The 19,223-nt window shown below is 42.8% G+C and overlaps 2 protein-coding genes across 9 annotated transcripts in view; one reads left to right on the top strand and one right to left on the bottom strand.

The window, feature by feature from the left end:
* NCOA1 (nuclear receptor coactivator 1) overlaps positions 1-5,135 on the top strand; it is a 241,570-nt gene extending 236,435 nt beyond the window's left edge. For 5 of the 8 annotated variants that reach the window (XM_043604407.1, XM_043604405.1, XM_043604408.1 and 2 more), the window contains one exon: positions 2,705-5,135. In XM_043604407.1, coding sequence (XP_043460342.1) covers positions 2,705-2,875 — 171 coding nt within the window. In that variant the 3' untranslated portion in view covers positions 2,876-5,135. Of the gene's footprint in view, positions 1-2,562; positions 2,620-2,704 lie in introns of all 8 variants that reach the window. The other 3 variants (XM_043604411.1, XM_043604410.1, XM_043604409.1) reach the window with 3 other exon arrangements.
* Positions 5,136-16,161: 11,026 nt separating this feature from the next.
* On the bottom strand, positions 16,162-19,222 carry PTRHD1 (peptidyl-tRNA hydrolase domain containing 1). Its single transcript, XM_043604403.1, has 2 exons — positions 18,971-19,222; positions 16,162-16,503 (listed from the first exon to the last, which is right to left on the bottom strand). Exons 1-2 carry the CDS (start codon positions 19,220-19,222, stop codon positions 16,333-16,335), a joined length of 423 nt encoding a protein of 140 aa, XP_043460338.1. The 3' UTR covers positions 16,162-16,332.
* Between the last annotated feature and the right edge of the window lies 1 nt (position 19,223).

Below are 19,223 nucleotides of genomic sequence, written 5' to 3'. Positions count from 1 at the left end.
GTAGAGGGAGCCGAGACAGGGAAACAGTAATACCTTAGCACGGTCCTGGGAAGCCAAATCCACTGAAGGTAAAGGGTTTGTAATAAGATTTTATAGGAAATAAAATCGGTAAAAATAGATTGGGGCAAATTTCTGGAGGCCTTGAATGCTAAACTCAGGGGTTTGGACTGAGTCCTACAGATGAAGTGTCCCCTAGAGGGGGCACAGTGATATAAGCACTAGCCCAGGCTTCATCTTGAGGGACAGAAGGAGTACTGGACAGCCTCCCCAGGAAGAGAAAAACCAGTCAGGAGCCATGTCCATAGTCGGGGCATCAAGAAAGAGGATCTGAGGCCTATGAGAGTGAAGAGGGGATTCCGTGATGGGGGAAGTGAAGTCTTCATTCACTGGAAGGTATTCAAGGTCTCACACCTACAGAGACATATACTGGGCAGCTCGGCAGACTAGTGAAAACTAAACAACCAAGTTTAAAAGTTCTTGAGCTCTGAGACAGCAATTGCATTGATATAAAACTCTGCTGGAGAATCTTAAGAGGTTGGGACCCTGCTCTCATGCTGTTCCTCTCACCTGACAAATCGTAGGGCTTGCACGCGTCTTGCTCTGCCTGTCTGTGAAGGTGTGGCAGCATCTGAAGTCCTCAGAGGTCTGGGCTCAGGCACCTGTTTTTAAGTAGCAGTTCAAAATGGCTAAAGTTTGGTTTAATCTTTTTGATTTTTTTTTAATTTCAAAATAGACTATCTTAAAAACATTCTTTTTAAAGAAGCAAAATATTCTCTCTAGTTCGTTTGATCATGCCTTCATTAAGAATGTTTTTAAGTGTTTGGGGACAGAAACACCTTGTACTGTGGCCCAGTATTTTATATGTTGAAACACGTAAATGTGAAACTTTACATGCTGTTTTTTTGGTTTTTTTAAATCAGTACCTCCAAGCACTACAGCTTGTGCTCATGCTAAGTTTCAGTGGCAGAATCTTCTTTTTCTTATAGCCCATCATGTGATCTCTATTTGCTCCAGTGCTTTTGTATTTGTCAAACAGAAGCTTGGGAGCAAGTTAAATAGAAATATAGAAACAGATATACAGAAAAGGAGAAGGAAGAGAACCAAGAGAGGAGGGCTCAGGGAGGATTGAGGACTACCTGTATTTGGAGAGTGGAGATGGGGAGGAGGCAAGACAGGAGAGAACTGGAAAAGAACAGACTATAGAGAAACAGGAGGGAGACTAGTAGGGGGATTGTTGACATGGAGAGAGAGGAAGCCAGGGGTGGAGCTGTAGGAAAGAGAAGTTAGAGAACAGAGGTGAGGAGAGGGCACAGAGAAAGCCAGAGAATTAGACTCAGACAGAGAGTTGGTGTATGTTAGATGCACAGGAAAGAACCCAAAAGAAGACAGATAGGAGCCTGTGGGGTCAAGAATCAAAACTGGAGAAAACAGGCAGAGAAGAGGATAAAGAGGAAAGGGATGCTAATCTAAATAAAAGTTTAGTCCAGCAGGTTGAGAAGACAGCTCAGGGCTGTCTGCCTTCTCTGAGGGAGAGCAGTGTGGAGGTATAGATGGGTCAAGAGGAGAAGACGGGAGCTGGACTGATACACCAGTTGGGGGTCGGGACATTTGACATATGGCCAATAAAGGGCGATGAAAACAACTTTTATTCTATTAGGATAGAAAAGTTTTCCCAAAAAGCTGAGTGTAATTGACATAAATTAGTGATGAATGACTGAAAAATGCATCACTAATCTAAAATACTTCATGTACCTATTAAACCTGAAGCACAAGTTTGCCAAACGCTTGAGACACTATTAGATGTACTTGGATGCCTTAGAAGCATCTCCGTTCTTGGTCTGGAACATTCACAAGTGTGATACTGGCTTTAATCAGTTCCACAAATGACTTTTTAATAAGGATGGTTGTAAAAACTAACTTCTGGCTTTGTTTTCCCAATAGAAAATGCTAGAACTATGCAACTTTAAACATTTTTAAGGAATACATGTATTATTACTGAAAGTAGATAAAGGGAAAATTCACACTGTTCTCAGCTAGTAATTTACTGTTATTTTTAGCTCATGTGTTTAAATGAATTGTCTATCAGGAAAAATAAGTTAAATATAAAATTGTTCTACTAATATTTTGCTGTAATTCTAAAGGCAACATGTAAAAGAGCTATGTAAGAGTATATTTAGATACTACACAAATCTTCTGGACATTCACTTCAGTAATGCTGATGTCCTGTTACTGAGTTGTGGTGGTTTTTATTTTGCTAATACTGGGTTAAAGCCCTTAATTTTCTAACATCATAAAGTTTTTTTTTTTTTATCCCACTAAAGTCATCCATAGAATGCTTTTGTAACCAGTTATATATACACATATATTTTTAAACCCACCACTGGACACCCAGACTCTGAAACTGGGCTTTTCCCAATCTTGGCAATATTAGCAATGATGCTCATTTTCATTATTGATGGCAACCCTGTAGGAGGCTTGACCATTCCAATTTTGATTTTATTTTTAAAGTGTGAACTTTCCAGAACCCTGAGCAAAATGAGTGCAGCGATTTTCTTTTTGTAGGACAAGAAGACAGAAGAGTTCTTCTCTGTGGTGACTACAGACTAGAGGAATGCTCTAGTGAGTTTCCACTTCAAGTAGTACCCACTCATAAGCCGGGGGGGCAGGCCCTTCTGTCTAAACACATCTTTTATTTGTGTTTCAGCAGGTGCAACAGGTTCAGGTGTTTGCTGACGTCCAATGTACAGTGAATCTGGTAGGCGGGGACCCTTACCTGAACCAGCCTGGTCCACTGGGAACTCAAAAACCCACGGCAGGACCACAGACCCCCCAGGCCCAGCAGAAGAGCCTCCTTCAGCAGCTACTGACTGAATAACCACTTTTAAAGGAATGTGAAATTTAAATAATAGACATACAGAGATATACAAATATATTATATATTTTTCTGAGATTTTTGATATCTCAATCTGCAGCCATTCTTCAGGTCGTAGCATTTGGAGCAAAAAAAACCCACAAAAAAACAAAAAAAAAAAACAACAAAGGAATTCACTTTTGTTGGAAGATTGAGAGGTGTTTTTGTTTCTTTCTTTGTAAAGGCCTTGGATATTGAAAAAAAATAACAAGGCAGAACAGTTGGACAATCTATTTCTTGAGCCAAATTTAATTATTCTTATTTTTGTAATCAGTCATTGGCTTCTTATCTGGATGAAGGCTTTTGGAGGAGAACCAAAACGACGAGTTCCAAGGGGAAGATGAAGCCCCGCCCCTGCTGGCTCAGTCCTGACCCTGACGAGGAAGAAGGGCCCAAGGGCCCGGTGGGGCTTTGCCTGTGCCCGTCCACCAAAGGCTGTCACGTGTGTCTGAATCAACAGCCCTCCCCTTCCCGACCCCAGGCAGCTTGTGTGTACAATCAGCTTCTTCTAGCAACTCTATATCTGTTGGCTTCAAGAGAATATTTTGCCTCCCATATGTACCCCTTCTCCTTTTTTTAAAGATGGATTTAAACCAAGATGCCTCCAGGAATGAGGACGAAATGAGTATATTCACAGAGGAATCCAAAAAATACAGTTTGGGGGAAAATGCAATAATTTTTGATGAGATGGGTGAAGGACAAGAAACAAGTTCTGTCAATTATTGTAGATAACAATTTTCTGATTAAATCTGGAAAAAAAAGGCAGCCTGTTCTTTCTGCTTTTATTGTATTAACAGCTAAGGTAGCTAAAGTTATTTAAAATAAAGTTAAATTTATGATCCAAGTAGCTTATTTTTCCCTTTAAATCTCACTGTAAATATACTTGATTTCTTGTAGAAATTGATTTCCTCCTGTTTAATTTTATGGTTTTATTATCATACTCTTGATTTTTCTAAATTTGTGTGTGAATATATCATTGATTGAATTGCAGTTACATTTGGCTAGTAAGATTTCATTATTTTAATAACTGTGATGCCATGTATGGATTTACTTTGAGGTTCAAATCAAAATGCCACTGCCAGAAAGAGCTGTTCCAGATGAGCTAGAGCCTACTGCCCTAGAGTGTCCCTGGGATCATCTAACTTGAGACAGTGCAAGGAATTAACACCAGAAGTGCACAGGCTACTTGTACAGAGAAAAATCAGTACTCAAAAAAATCTTCATTTGTTTTAGATTGACTTTGGGGATTTGAATTTTCATCAGCGCAAATACAAATTTCTCTATCCTACTCTGAGGCTAACTGGTACCGTATTTTCCCTTTGTGTCTTGTCACTCTGCCACGTCTTGTCTCATCCTGGCCTGTGAGTCAAGGACCCAGTGAACTGCCTCTAGTTCTAGAAGTTCCACTGCAAGGCCAGGAAAGCTTGAGAAAGGTATTGTGGAAGAAGCAAAGGTAGATCCCCCCATCACTCGCCTTTACCTGCACCCCGGGCCTGTGAATGATGACAGCATCTGACATCGTGCGCCAGCTACCTCTGCTTCCACAGCAGGGAAGAGACCATAAGAACGAACAGCGGAAGAGGAGCATGGACTCAGACACCAAGGAAGAAGCCATTTTCCCAGGTCCTCCTTTCTGCATCTCACCACCCCTAGTTACAAATAACTCCATTGACAGCATCTACTCAGAAACTATATGGAATAAAAAGATTGCTGGAAGGGCTTACATGGGTAGCAACTATGAAACAGAAATAGGACACTCAGTTACAAACATTATCTCTTTTAGTTTTTCAGATAATGCATCCCTGATTTCATTCATTCCCAGCTTGAACGCCCAGCCATATTACTCTAGTCCTTACCAAACTGCTCTAGGAGGTCATTTCTGTTTTGTTTGTGATATTTAGATGCGCAGACTTCAGGAAGTTCACCTTTAACTTCAGCATTCCAGATGAAGTTTCCTGCCTCAGTGCTTTTGCATAAGGAACTAGTTTTTAAAAGCGGTAAGGAAAATTGGAGATGCTAATAACATCCTCCCATCCCAACTGCACCTGAAAGTATGCATGTCACCTTCAAGGTTTTATAATTGCACTGTTTGTTTTATGTATGTACAGATTAAAATTATTGCTACATTTGAGGAAAATAAAATTGCTTGCTTCTATGTAATTCCTGTCATTCCACAGGAAATTCACTTTTCCAGCTACTGAATAGAACTTGTTTAACAACCTCCTGGGTTGCCTCTTCATTTACAGGGAAGAAATGAAACCTACATCCTGCAGGAATTGCCAAAGCCCCAGTGACTAATGAGTAATTAAAGGATCATAAAAGAAGGGATCCCTGAAGCCAACTATCCTCGAAGTCACCCTGATATGAACCAGTTGAAAACTGAAAAGGTCAAAGTAAAGTCATGAGAGTGGGCCATAAGGAAATTTTAGCTCTGGCCATTTGATGATTAAACACACTGGTCCTGCTGTTTCTGGACCCAGGAGATCTAGTCGGGGCAGCCCCCCATAGCTACAAGACACCATCTCTCTCTCTCTCTCTCTCTCTCTCTCTCTCTCTCTCTCTCTCTCTGTGTGTGTCGCTCTCGCTCTCTCGGTCATTGTTTTTTATATACTGACATTTATGATTAGTATGCAGATTGCAGAGATGTTGACTCTTACTTAAGGAGGCTCTTTCATTTTGTCTTTGCACTTTGTAAAAGGCAGCCCCTGTCTCTTGTTGATGTGTTTGTAAAGCACCAATGCTTGGTTTTAAACCCACCAATGCTTGACTAAGTAGGCCAGGGTAAGGAGGGTAAGCAAATGTGATTCTAGAAGGCATTCCACACACATTCCTATGTATAAATACACACGGATTTGGTGGCTGCTCTCTGCCGTCATGCTTCTGGGAGAAGAAAACCTTTTTTCTCGAAGTTGGGGTCAGGTAGAAATGATACATCTCTTAGATGAATCTGAACGTTGATTTAAATTTATGCTAATGTAGGGGTGGGAAGGCCATTAGAAAAACAAATAGGAACAATTGAGGGAAGAGTGAGGTTGATATAGAAGAACTTCATCTTCTTTATGGTTTTGCCAAGATAGGTTTGTACCTCCAAATAGTCTCCTGGGCCCTGAAAATCAAAGCAAATAAAAGGACAGTTGCCTATTTACAAAGGAAACTGTGCTGATTTCCTCCTTGACATGAACTACTCTTCCCAGGAGAGCAGCTCCACTTGAAAAAAGTGAATAATTCGGAGCAAGCTTGATCCTTGGCCATTCCTGTACCTCTGAAAAAGATCTTGATGATGTAATTAAGCCCATAAATTCTTTTTATTGGAGAAAACTGCCAAAGGAAGCATTCCTCTATCCAGAACCTTGCCTGCCAGCCCTAAATTAGTTTTCTTTATATATTTTATTTTCATTGCCACAAGAGCTCTTAGCAAGATTAAGGAAACCCAAAACTCTGGCCTCATTTAACATATTTTATTGTCTTTATCCAAGGTACTAAGATGTGGAAGAATCCAGACAGACACGAACCCTGCCTTCCCACAGCTTATATTCACATGGGAAAGGACTTCCATAGTAATAATCACAATGGACTAAGTGTAATGTACTAAGGAGAGTTAGAAGTTGCTTTGTGAACTTCTTGTCTGGAATGAAACCTTTTCTTTTCTGGAGGGTCAAGGAAGGTTTCCGTACCGAAGAAGTGGCATTGAGGTGAGGTTTGTCAGATGAAGAGGTAGCTCAGAGAGGGGCAGGGTGAGAATTCTGACAAACAGGACATGTGGAAGGCCTGGAGGCAGGAAGGAGCCTCAGAGAGCTGGGGTTTTTTAATTGCTAGTCTGAGTTCTCCTAAACATGTTATTAGTATTACGTCTGCCGATGAACTGGAAAGTAATTGAAATCAGCCTTTGGCTCCAGGGGCGCCTGGGTGGCACAGTCGGTTAAGCGTCCGACTTCAGCCAGGTCACCATCTCGCGGTCCGTGAGTTCGAGCCCCGCATCGGGCTCTGGGCTGATGGCTCAGAGCCTGGAGCCTGTTTCCGATTCTGTGTCTCCCTCTCTCTCTGCCCCTCCCCCGTTCATGCTCTGTCTCTCTCTGCCCCAAAAATAAATAAACGTTGGGAAGAAATCAGCCTTTGGCTCCAGGAGGAACGTGAACCAGGCTTCGGGACCCCCTCACCTGGAAATTGTGCCAGCTGGTAGCTAAGGTCTCTTCCCTAACTAGCCCTGTCCAGCCAGAAGTACAGGCTTTTATATCTTTTGTGCCAGATGGGCCACAGTAATCTATTGTAGCAGGTGACCATATCAAGAACATTTAGGGAAAACACCTTTGTACTGTAACAATTCCTAAGGTGCTTTTAGTACATTGCCTCATTTAATCCCTGCAGTCCTTTGAGAGAGATATAAACAGAAAACAGACTGAAAGCTTATGACACAAGCACGGTTTATCAGGGTAACTAGAACTTGAAGCCAAGTCTTCTGATGCCAAGTTCTGGATTCCCTGTCCTCAACTATATGATGTAGGACTGATTCAGAGTCTGCAGACGTTACTCTCACTGTGTAACCTTAGGCAGTGCATTCTTACATGAAACAACTTTTAAAAACAGGCCATGGAAAGCAGGGTGAGAAGTCAAGGACTGAGAAGAGAGGACCTGGCCCTTCTCTGGAGGCAGTCCAATCCTGCCCTTTGGAGGCTTCACTGGGGCCCAGCTTTGCTGTAAGGTCCAGAGGCTGTCCTGCCAGTTTGGGGAGAGGCACTCTATCATGCATATCTAAACAGGAGATGAAGAAGGGGCCCATGAAACTGCAGGGCCATTCCCTTAGCTTGAAAGAATATTGGGGGCATCTCTTGGTGGCTCAGTCCATTAAGTGCCCGACTTTGGCTCAGGTCATGATCTCACGGTTCTTGAGTTCTAACCCCGCATAGGACTCTGTGCTGACAGCTCGCAGCCTGGAGCTTGGGGCCTGCTTCAGATTCTGTGTCTCCCTCTCTCTCTCTCTCTGCCCCTCCCTGCTAGTGCTCTCTCTCTCTCTCTCTCTCTCTCTCTCTCTCTCTCACTCAAAAATAAATAATAAAAACATTAAAAAAAAAAGAATTTTGGAAAATGTGGGTTCCTTATGCAGTGGGTGTAAAACAAGTGACAGAGGATCACTTTTGTGAGGCAGAGCCCACAATTCCTCCCAGGAAATTTGGTTTCTTGGGTCAGATCATGAAAGCCAGCATTCACTTTTCACTGGCTCTGGAGCCTTCTTCAAACAAAGAATCTTTTTCCTCTGCTGGAGTTTGGCTCTGGTCTAATCATTTGTGCTTGTCTCAGAACTCTGGTAGTTTATGCAGCTGGCAGAACCAACCACTGCCCACAGGTATCCTGAGACATTGGCTTGAGAAAAGAACTAAAATGTATAAAGGAATATTTTTTTAAATCAAGTTAGCTTTTTTTTTTTCGTTTAAGTGATCTCTATGCCCAACAGGGGGCTTGAACTCACGACCCTGAGATCAAGAGTCACATGCTCTACGGACTGAGCCAGCAAGGCACTCCTTAAAGGAATAATTTCTGTTCTATCAGCTTTTCTTCCCGCTCTAATGCCCAGAGGCCCTATGGTGCAGAATAAAGCAAAACTTGACACCAAGGTTTATTATTCCATTCTGATGAGCTGTTGAGTACAGACCTTGTGATAGGCAGTGTGGGAAGTACACAGATATTTTCCTGAAGATACTTCCTTCCTAACAGAAAGTCTGCATCTGTTAAATACTTTTCATTTCTACTCTGCTAGGCAATATGCGAGGCTAATACCCTTTGTGCTAATAATTTCTTAGTTTGTAGAGCAGTTTCACATACAGGATGTCCTTTGATCTTCAAAATCCTCTGAAGCAATTACAGTAGGTCATAGCCCCATTTTACAGATGGTGAGACGGAAACTCAGATTTCTGGTCAGGTGGCTGAGAAGCTCTGGACACAAGAGCCAACAGTGGGGTTTTGTGATGAAATCTGCCAGTTTCCACTGCACAGCACACCTATCAGAGACAATAGCTCCTTAGTGACACATAAAAACTGTGGGAATCCCAATGAGTTAACAGTTGTTCTTAGAAGCTTGTGAGGGTTTCCATTTTGAAAGTAAAACTGGGTACTAATTCTGAGTTTGCTAAAGTACTCTTTTTCTCATATTTGAAATTTGTGTGAGAATGATAGTTCTCAAACAAGTCCCTATCCTCTCCCTGAACAATTTTATCTTTTTCTTAAATCTCAATACCACTTATAATGATCTGCAATTTAAGTCCACTCTTCTAGCCAAGATCGCTCTCAAGATCCAGGCCTAAATTTCCAGCTGGTGAACATTACCACATGGGTGGATCCCACCACCACCCACCCCAACCCCTCAAACTCAAAGCCCCACACCAAATCACCTACTTCCCCACAAACATGTTCTTGTGTCCCTTATCTGGGTTAATTGCATCACCATCATGTCAGTGGTCGTTTTCGACAACTTCCTCCCACTCATGTCCCCAAATTGCCAACAGTTACCTCTGTAGTGCTAACTTAGAGCTACCTTCTCTTTTCTATCCCCATTAATCACAAACTGAACTCAGGACTTAGTTTTCTTTCTTTGGAGGATTACAGTAACCACCCCCATGCCTTTTACCTTTATCTCTCACACAATCATCAGAGAAATCTTTCTGAACACAACCTTCAGATTCTTTTAGTGACAACTTGCCTGGAGCTGATTTGAAATCAACCTGCCTTTTAAGCTTTATTACCCTCTACATTCTCTGAACAAACAATCCTGCCACACTGAGCTGGTCTTTATCTTGACATTTACTGCCTTTGTCCTCACTTCCGTTGCCATATTCATTCCTTTTCCTCAGGCTTTAGTGCTCCTTCTTTCTCCTCCTTCCTTGTCCTTCAAAGCTTCGGTTTAGATGTTCTTTCCAAGAAGCCCTCCCTGGTCCTCACACTTAAATTAGCCCCCTCTTCTGTACTGTCTTGCTGCAGGGCCTTCATTGGCACTTGGTTATATGTACATCTGTTTCTCTCCTCCACCAAATTGTAAGCTTTTTAAAGAAGAGTTCCACATCTCTTATCTGCTAATGAAGAAATAGATTCAGAAGCAATGTTTTAAATAGGGGAAAGGCGCTCATGGACAGACCAGGCACAGAGTTGTCTTCCCAGAGTCTGGATTGTTGAGCTAATGAAAAGTTGCAAAGTGTCCAAGAGTTCAAAATAAGCTCCTAATTCTACCCTGATGATCATTCCCTTTTTTCATGAAACGGGAGCCCCCAAATTTGAAGACTATTAGCAGTTACCTTTAATAACTTCCACTTCTTAAGGATGGTGTTTTTAAAAAGTTAATGCACAGGGGCACCTGGGTAACTCAGTTGGTTAAGCATCCAAGTCTTGATTTCAGCTCAGGTCACGACCTCACGGTTTGTGAGATGGAGCAAGTCTGCGCTGTCATCACAGAGCCTGCTTGAGATTCTCTCTCCCTCTTTCTGCTCCTCCCTTACGTGCTCTCTCTTGCTGTCTCAAATAAATGAAAACATTTTTAAAAAGTTAATGTACACGTAAGTTGCTCAAAAGTAATACTTTATCACGCTCCCAAGCTTTATGTTTATAGATGATATATGCTTCTATTAAATATTTTACTTTTCTCAGAAATTACTTCCCCGCTGAAAATCAGCTGATTGGTTGACTACAGTCTTAATTGAAAAACTAGAAAAGGCAAATCAGGAGAGACAATCTCCCAGTTTTCCCTCCCCAAATGAGTACAGATCTTACTTGACTTGTGATGGGGTTATGTCCTGATAAATCCATCGTAAGCTGAAAATCACATTAGCTGAAAATGCATTTGCTACACCAAACCTGCCGAACAGAATAGCTTAGCCTAGCCTACCTCACATGTGCTCAGAACAACATACATGAGCCTACAGTTGGGCACAACCACCTAACACAAAGCCTATTTTATAATAAAGTGTTCAGTATCCAATAAAATTTTACTGAATGCTGAAAGTGAAAAACAGAATGGTTGCATGTGTGGATACAGAAGCGTCAGTGTGTGGATTATTCACCCTCGTGACCGTGTGGCTGATGGAGTTGTGGTTTGCCTCCCAGCGTGGTGAGACAGTGTTGTACCTGCATATCACTGGCCCAGGAACATAACCAAATACAAAATTCAAAGTGCAGTTTCTCCTGAGTGCATATTGCTTTTGCACCAAGAAAAATTTTGAAAATTTTTAAGCCCAACCATTGTAAATCCAACCAGAAAAAATGAGGGACTATCTGTATATAGAATGCCCTGCTGCATCTTTCATTTACAATATAACACCTCTGAGAAGTGATTCATGATGAAATTAAACAAGAGGACGATGGGTCTTTGTGAAATACCTATTAATTGGCCTTTAAAACCAGAGCCTCTGGAAGGCGAGTGACAACTTGAAAACGGATACATGGAATAGGTCGATGAACAAGAAGACCTTTCTCCAACAGAACAAATGTCCTACCTGGAATTCCTTTCCTCACACCTGAAGAGCTGGTCCTGCTCAATTTTGCTTTGTTTTCAAATCTAAAGTAATTCATTAGACACCCGCCTGTACTAAATTTTACGCCGCATCTTCCCTGTTCATTTTCTTTTTTAACTTGCAAACTTTTATAAAATAGTCATTTTTGCAGCCACATCATCCCAGCTGCCTTGATCATCTCATGCAACCTCCTTACTAAGGTCCCAGCTTTCCTCCCCACTCACAGCAGATACATCCTGTACCTATCGTCACATCAGTCTTCCTCTTGGATCATTGGCGCTTCTTCGGAATTCCTTACATCCCATGCTGGGGAGGAGGCAGAATGCTTTATCACCACTTCTGTCTTTATAGAGTGAGTTAAGGAACACAGTGCTCCTAGCTGCCCCTCCCCCAGCCCTTACTCTTCCTTGTGCGGGCTGTACAAATAACCTACTTGGTGGATGATTGCCTTTGGTCCACGTTTCTCAGTTGGGTGGAACTAATCTCTCAAAGTTTGATAGACTGAATATAGGGGATTTGTTCTATTTGTACTTTTCCACAGAACCAGTAGGAAGGAGCAACTCTGGTGATATCTGCTCTGCCTGCTCACTTTCCTTAGGACAGGAAATTCCCAAGCCCATTTAGGCTATCATATAAAGCTGTATCTTCCAACCCATTGATAATAAAAGTGACATTTTGTTCCTCCATCTGCTTTTCATCATATAGTTACCAAGAAACTACGTTCAGAACTTGGGTGCCACCACCTATTTGGCCCTTGCAAAACCCCCACAGCTGAAAACTGGGTTTGGGCCAGCATTCAGGACATACTATATCTGGATCTTAAGTAAAGGAGAAGTTTGGAAATGTGCTAAGCTTAACAACAGAGGACAGCTAAAACTTGTGAGGCAATCATAGCCAAACGATGTGGTTCTCAGCCATTTTTCCACGCTAACACCTTCCAAACAGTAACTGTGGTTCACTGTTGCCAAGATTCTCAACCAGGAAGCAGTGCACGCTCTTAGGATGGCATCTCAGAATCTGTAGGGGAAGATGTATGTTGATTAAATGACAATAAAACGTGATTTTAAATGCCCCTCCAGGGGAGCCCTCTGCATTGTGCCAGCCCTACGAGAAGCAGTGACCTAGGCACTGATTCTCAGCTCTACCAGTTCAGAAACTCCATCTTGTCAGCTCATCCAGTGATAATTGGACTCTAGGGTATTGAGTCACACAACTCACAGTCACAGGAGGCTGATTTATAATACAGAATGCCAATTAACCAATTTAAAGTGGAAGATCCAGCTTCCCAGCACTTGAACTACTCATGACCCCTTTTCAAACCACTTTCTAGTAGCTAGATGGCTGAAAACCAAATTAGTAGCCAACTATGAGAGGTTAAGAGAAAACTGGAATGACAAAAGACCTGGTTTTCAATGCCAGTTCTGCCACTGACTTTGATCTTGGGCAAGTCAAAGCCTTTTTGAATTTGTAAACCTGAGATAAGGGGGCCTGCATCGCAAAACTGTCAGGATTGATTAGCACATATTAACATTAACAAGTCCTTTGTTAATTCCAAAACGTTTTTCACATATCAGAAACTTACCAAAGCATAGGAGATTCTTGTTTTCAAGGATGTATCACCTATTCTAGGGCTTGCAGCACAATCTTTGTTTTATTGGCAAGTACCTCGTTTTTTTGGAAACTTAGTACGGAAGGTCAGATATACTGTATTTGTGCCAGATTCTTGCTCTCCATGTTGTTCTAAATCACACACATTTATTCTTCGTCTTTTAGGCTGACTGCCTCCTGGGACCAGGCTGCTTCTAGATAGCACCAGAGTTTCTGATTCAGTGGGAATGGGGTAGGGCCTGAGAATTTCCATTTCTTTTATTTATTTATTTTAATGTGTGTTTATTTTTGAGAGAGAGAGAGAGAGAGAGAGAGAGAGAGAGAGAGAGAGATGGAGCATGAGCAGGGGAGGGACAGAGAAAGAGACACAGAATCCCAAGCAGACTCCAGGCTCTGAGCTGTCAGCACAGAGGCCCATGCAGGGCTCAAACTCATGACCAGTAAGATCATGACCTGAGCTGAAGTCAGAAGCTTAACTGACTGAACCACCCAGGTGCCCCAAGAATTTGCATTTCCAATAAGTATCCAAGTGATGCTGATCTAAGGACCACACTTTGAAAACCAATGATCTAGTTCAAATGACAATGGTCTTGGCTGATACTAATAAGAAAATCTGCTACTTCCCTCCTACTGGTTTGCGCTCACTCGGGATCAACCATGAATATCTGTCCTTTCCCCTCTTGGGTAGAAGTTTATACTATTTGTCCTCAGATCTCAGCTTTAGGGACTTGCCTGAGCTGTTCTTGCTCAGCTATATACACTCATCTCTCTCTTGGCTTTATCACTGTCTTACAGCAGAATTCAGAATTAAAAAAATATTTAAGTGTCATTTAGAAACATTTTCCTAATTGTCTTGAGTGGAAATAGCAGGAAGCGCTTCATGGTTTGTGGATGGCATCACTCTCAAGCAGAAAGGGAATTAGACAACTGACTTACTTGACTGAAAGCTCTTTGAGGGCAGCTCTTTGAGGGCTGCTTAGGTCCTAGCACCAAGTGCCCATGCACTGTCCTAAGGGACCTGTACATACTAACACATTTAATCCACAGAGCACTCCTGTACATTCTTATTGTACAATGAAGGAACTGGGGCTCAGGGAAGTTGACTTGTCTGAGTTCACACCATTTGAATGTATGAGAGCCAGGATTTGGACTCAGGCCATTTGACACTAGAGTATGAGGTCTTAACCACTATACTTTGCCATATAATACAGTGCTCAGTAAGTTTGTTCAGTGTTATGAAAGGCTATAAACTTCCTACTTCATAGAAGAAAATTAAGTCAATAAGGAGAGTCTTCAACTTTCTCCCTTCTCCAATCTGTAAACTCATGTGTATGTGTATATATATATATATATATATATATATATATATATATAATTTCCCCACTTCTTTCCTCCAGTTTCATTAAAGTCTCTCTCTCTCTGTGTCTCTCTCTCCCTCTCTCTCTCTCTCTCCCCCCACCTTCTCTCTCTGTTCAAGGCCAGTCCTTCCCTATGTCCTTAACCCCACCTCTTCCCACTTTTTCTGGACTTTATCGGTTATTCTATGTAGTAACTTCAATCTCTCTTCTCCTTACTCTCCCTCTCCTCACCCATAAACTTGCTCAAACGTCTAAGAAAATTCCCCCTATGGGACCCAGCATTCACCTTTCCAACCCCCTTTCAATCATTCTCCCATTAGAGCTTCTTGAATAGTCCTCACCTCTTGCCTCCCCTCCCATTTTTGTCTCAACAGATGGCAGTCGGAGTCCCACCCTCATATGCTATCTCAACTGCTTTCAGCAAGTCCACCAGCATGTTCCCAACTGCTAAATGTTTTCAGTACTTATACACTGAAATTCTATGCTGCACTCGATTGCTCTCCCCTCCTTGAATCTCTTATTCACTTGGCTTCCCGGAATCGGCTCTGCCCTCAGCCCCCCCAGCAATTCTTCATCCACTCTCTTAGTTTGAAACAACCGTCTCTTATAACAGAAAATCTTTGTATCTAGTGTCTTAGTTGTCTTGGTATCTAGAGGGAAAGGGGAAGGTCTACCCACATTACCTTGTACAATCTTCTCTACATGAATTATCTAGGTTTCTGTCTTCTCATTAGATTCTTCACTACCTGAAAGCAAAAACTTCTGTTCACCCTTATATCCTCAACTCTAAATACAGCCTGCCACAGTAGACTTGCAACAGATACCTGCTGATATTACCCTTTATAACCTTTGCTTCACAGATGTCCAAACAATTTCTGTAGATGTGTCCAAATGTTTATAGAAACGTGTAAAACATTGTACAGAGTGTTCTAGAGGTTCAGAAAGGGTGTTATCATTTGGGGCTGGGTAAGACTCGCTGAAGGTGATCAAACTTGAGCCAGAAATAGTTTAAAGTCCAGATGTGGGAATGGGGAGGGAAGAGTATGAACACTTGACTCCCAGGCCAGAGACCGGCAGGCGGCAACTGGAGTACCTTGTTGAAACCTCAAGTTTGGATACAGAAAGAGTAGAAGATAAACTTAAAAAGGTGGGTAGGAAATATAAATGTGGAGGGTCTGAAAGCCAAGCTGAAGATGTTACCTTTATTACTAAGAGCAAGTAGGAGTCTATACCGAACAGGGTGCTCAATGGTTCTAAACAAACCTGGTGTCAGAAAGTCTGCTGGACGGTAGCCAGGACACACAGGAGTCACCAGTGGGACACTCCGATGAACAAAATGAGAGCCTGATACCGGGTGGGAGCCCTGAAAACTACCATAGCTCTAGTACTTGACAAATTTCACCAAATACATACGTATTTGTGTGTATGTGCGCGCGTATGTGTATTTTAACACCTTTGAAACTGAAATACATCTTATGGTTAATCACGTGTCTTAACTGGCAGCATCTCTTCTTTCTTAACAACATGTAAAGTAATGGTGTATCTTGAAATTGATATTGTCCTAGATTCAATGAATATATCTAGATGTGAATAAGAAATAAAGAATTCAAAGGCAAAACTGAAAACCTGGGTGACTGGAAGAACTCTATTATTCCTAATAAAGAAGGAAGGGCGTTCCCTTGATCCCTGGATAGGAGTCTGACCAAATCTTCTATTTGAGCCATGACCCACGGACAATATTGCTGCTTACCTACTTTCCCCATCTGAACAAATCAAAAATAATTAGAGGAAGTACTTATTAATGACAACTTTAATACGAACATGTGTTTGACCCTCCAGAAACACTCACAGCCTAAAGAGAAGAACGAGTTGCCATTGAAAGGAGTACATGATGCTCAGGGATAGATGGCATGCAGTTTCTGGATCCAGCTGATAAAGATATCAAGGCAACTGATAGCACGAGTCACTTGAACAATCGATACTTCTTCAAATACTGGTTCACTTCTTCTTTGGGGTAGGGACGGAGCGCAATGCAAGTGGCGATATTCTCTGGCTGCTCCAGCCACAGCATGTGGTCAATGTTGCTCTGTTGCAGGGTCTCAGCCAGCTCCTTCAGGGTGCTTTCATCTGCAGCCTACCAGGAGCAGAGCACAGAACACAGATTGAATGGCCCCTTTAGGAAGTGTCAGAAGGCAATGAAAAAAAAAAGTGTGTGTGTGGGGGTGGGTAGGGGGGTTTCCTCCGGACTGAAAAGTGGAGAGCAGCTCTCTCAACGAAGGAGCTGTAGCGTATGTCTCCAGAAGCAACAGCTTTACTGCCCCACTTGCCATTCACTCTCTGTAGGACCTTAGATAAGCTGCCTGGGAGTAGGAGAGGGACAGGCTTAATATGCTTGTTTCTAAAATGGAGATTTTTCTCTTCCCTCTTGAGATGCTGTATGCGTTGTCAGTAATTATGCTCTCTAGATTTTCTACTTCTCTTCTGGCTGGTGTCCACACAGGTATCCCTAATGCTTCAGCCAGCTGTGATGTTAAGAGTGGACTATGAAAAGATTTCTAACAACACATCACCTCGAGCTCCATCCTCCCCTCCCATCGGACCCCCTCCTAAACCTGGAAAGGTTTTCCTTTCGCTGGGACAGTTCCCACTTGTTAGCTCAGAGGGCAAACCATTCTCTAACATCCTTCTCAGATTGTTTCTCTGTCACCACACTGACTCCCATTAATAGGAGGTATTAAAGCTAGCACTCAAAAGGAAGATAGTGTGTTAGGGGCGCCTGGGTGGCTCAGTCAGTTGAGCATCCAACTTCGGCTCAGGTCACGATCTTGTGGTTTGTGAGTTCGAGCCCTGCATAGGGCTCTGTGCTGACAGCTCAGAGCCTGGAGCCTGCTTTAGATTCTGTGTCTCCCTCTCTCTCTGCCCCTCCCCCACTCATGCTTTTTCTCTCTCTCTCTCTCTCTCTCTCTCTCAAAAAAAAAAAAAAAGTGTGTTATTTGGCATAATGTATATTTTTTGCCTGTGAGGGCGGAAGCCATTAAGATAACTAGAGGTTTGTCTTATCAACTAGGAGGATGCAGGGATTGCCACTCTTTAGCTAGAGTCCTCTGGGCACAGCCATGCTGGAGGAGAACTCATGGACTCCCCCCCCCCCCCACACTCCTTCTTCAGCACCACATAGCAGCATAGGACAGTGAGTTAGAGGGAGTCCATTGCTCTGCCACTTAGTGATGGTGCAACCTTTGAGTTTATTTTGAAGGAGAAAGAAAGCATGAGTGGGGGAGGGGTATATAGGGAGAGAGAGAATCTTAAGCACGGCAGGCTCTGTGCCAATAGCTCGGGCTCCATCTCTCTCCAATGTGATATCATGACCTGAGCCGAAATCAAGAATCGGATGCTCAACCGACGGAACCACCCAAGCACCTCTCATCAGGTATCTTCTATACTTAAGGGAAGTCGTCTAATCTCTGTGGGCTTCAGATCTCTCATCTGAGAAAAGGGGTAAATAAATATATTATCTGCCTGAACGTGTGGGAGAGGGAGATGTCTGAACCAGATGATTTCTTGAGGTCCTCTTCCTATAAAAAGTCTAAATGAAAAGCTATCTGTTTCTTTTCTGTCTACGCATAGATTCTCAAGACACTTCCCCCTAGGTTACCGACTGATGTTTTACTACCCAACAGAAATCTTTCTCTTGAAAGACAATCTGCTTTGTCAGCTGGCCATTAAGGGATTACCCCATCTCCGCCCTAGGATTCTAGTTTGTTTATAGTACATTTTATAATGTAAAGTAAAATATGTGTTTAATGTAGAAAACTAAAAAGAATAGAGAAGCATTAGAAAATAACCCAAATCTCACCACCTGCTCAATATGTGGATGTATTTCCTTAGTTTTCCCTTTCAAAATCTGGATCATTTTGTAGTTAGAATATAGTTCGGTCAGCATAACATAATGAGCACTCTTCCATGCCAACTAAATATGCTTCAAAACCCGTGATTTATACTAGCTTTATAATAGCACATTTTAAGCATAAAATTAACCAATCACTAGTGCTGGAAATTCGGCGATTTCCACATTCTTTACTATTATAAAGTGTTCCTATGAATATTCTTGATCTATACAATGCTCTTCGATGCGTCTGGTATCTGGTATCTTCCTAGGTTACACTTCCAGAAGCAGAATTGACAAAGGGAAAAGGTAAGGGTAAGATCTGTTTGGCCACCTGCAAAACGAACCTTACCTCTATTTTACACCAGCGGTATCTGGTTATCTATGAAGCTAGGTTCAATATATGTACACATTTATTTTTCAAATAATTAGGTGTCATACCCCTCTATTAAGAGGGACGCCGATGAGAGCGGAAGGGGGCGGGAAGTCTTAATAACCCAATGTCCACTCACTCTTCACACAGGCCCCCGTCCGGCCGAAGTAAAGCTCCCGGGGGCCATCGCTCAAGTCTCGGCAACCTTCCCAAACCTTACTTAGAAGACTCCTCCCCACTCACGCCACACCTACTCGACCAAGTAAGGCCTCTGCACCAAGACCACACCCACTTCCGGTCCCGACGACTTCGGCACCCCTCCCCCTCCGCCGGGTGCCTCACCTCGAGGACCACCTTGCGCATGCGCCCCAGGTCCCGAAGGTAAGCGGCCGTGTGGGGGTGGTCGCGGTGAATGTGCAAGGCCGCGGTGGCTGCGTGACAGGCCTGCGCTACCATTGCGCCTGCCGGCCAGGAGAATGGAGCCTGCGACAGATCCTTTCGTAACACCAAGTACTGGACTAGGATCTGCGGCTCTGCGCCAGAGGCCGCCATCTTCCGGGCCCACAGAAAGACCGGCCTTACCCCCCGGTGCATG

The sequence above is a fragment of the Prionailurus bengalensis genome, chromosome A3, assembly GCF_016509475.1.
Source record: "Prionailurus bengalensis isolate Pbe53 chromosome A3, Fcat_Pben_1.1_paternal_pri, whole genome shotgun sequence".
Classification (NCBI taxonomy): Eukaryota; Metazoa; Chordata; class Mammalia; order Carnivora; family Felidae; genus Prionailurus; species Prionailurus bengalensis.
The sequence above is the reverse complement of the archived record's forward strand: the minus strand, read 5'-3'. Positions and strand labels throughout refer to the sequence as shown.

Coding starts and splice junctions, on each gene's coding strand:
- PTRHD1 (XM_043604403.1), bottom strand. CDS start 19,222: ATGCACCGGGGGGTAAGGCCGGTCTTTCTGTGGGCCCGGAAGATGGCG. Junction 16,504..18,970: donor TGCGCAAGGTGGTCCTCGAG/GTGAGGCACCCG, acceptor TGCTCCTGGTAG/GCTGCAGATGAAAGCACCCT.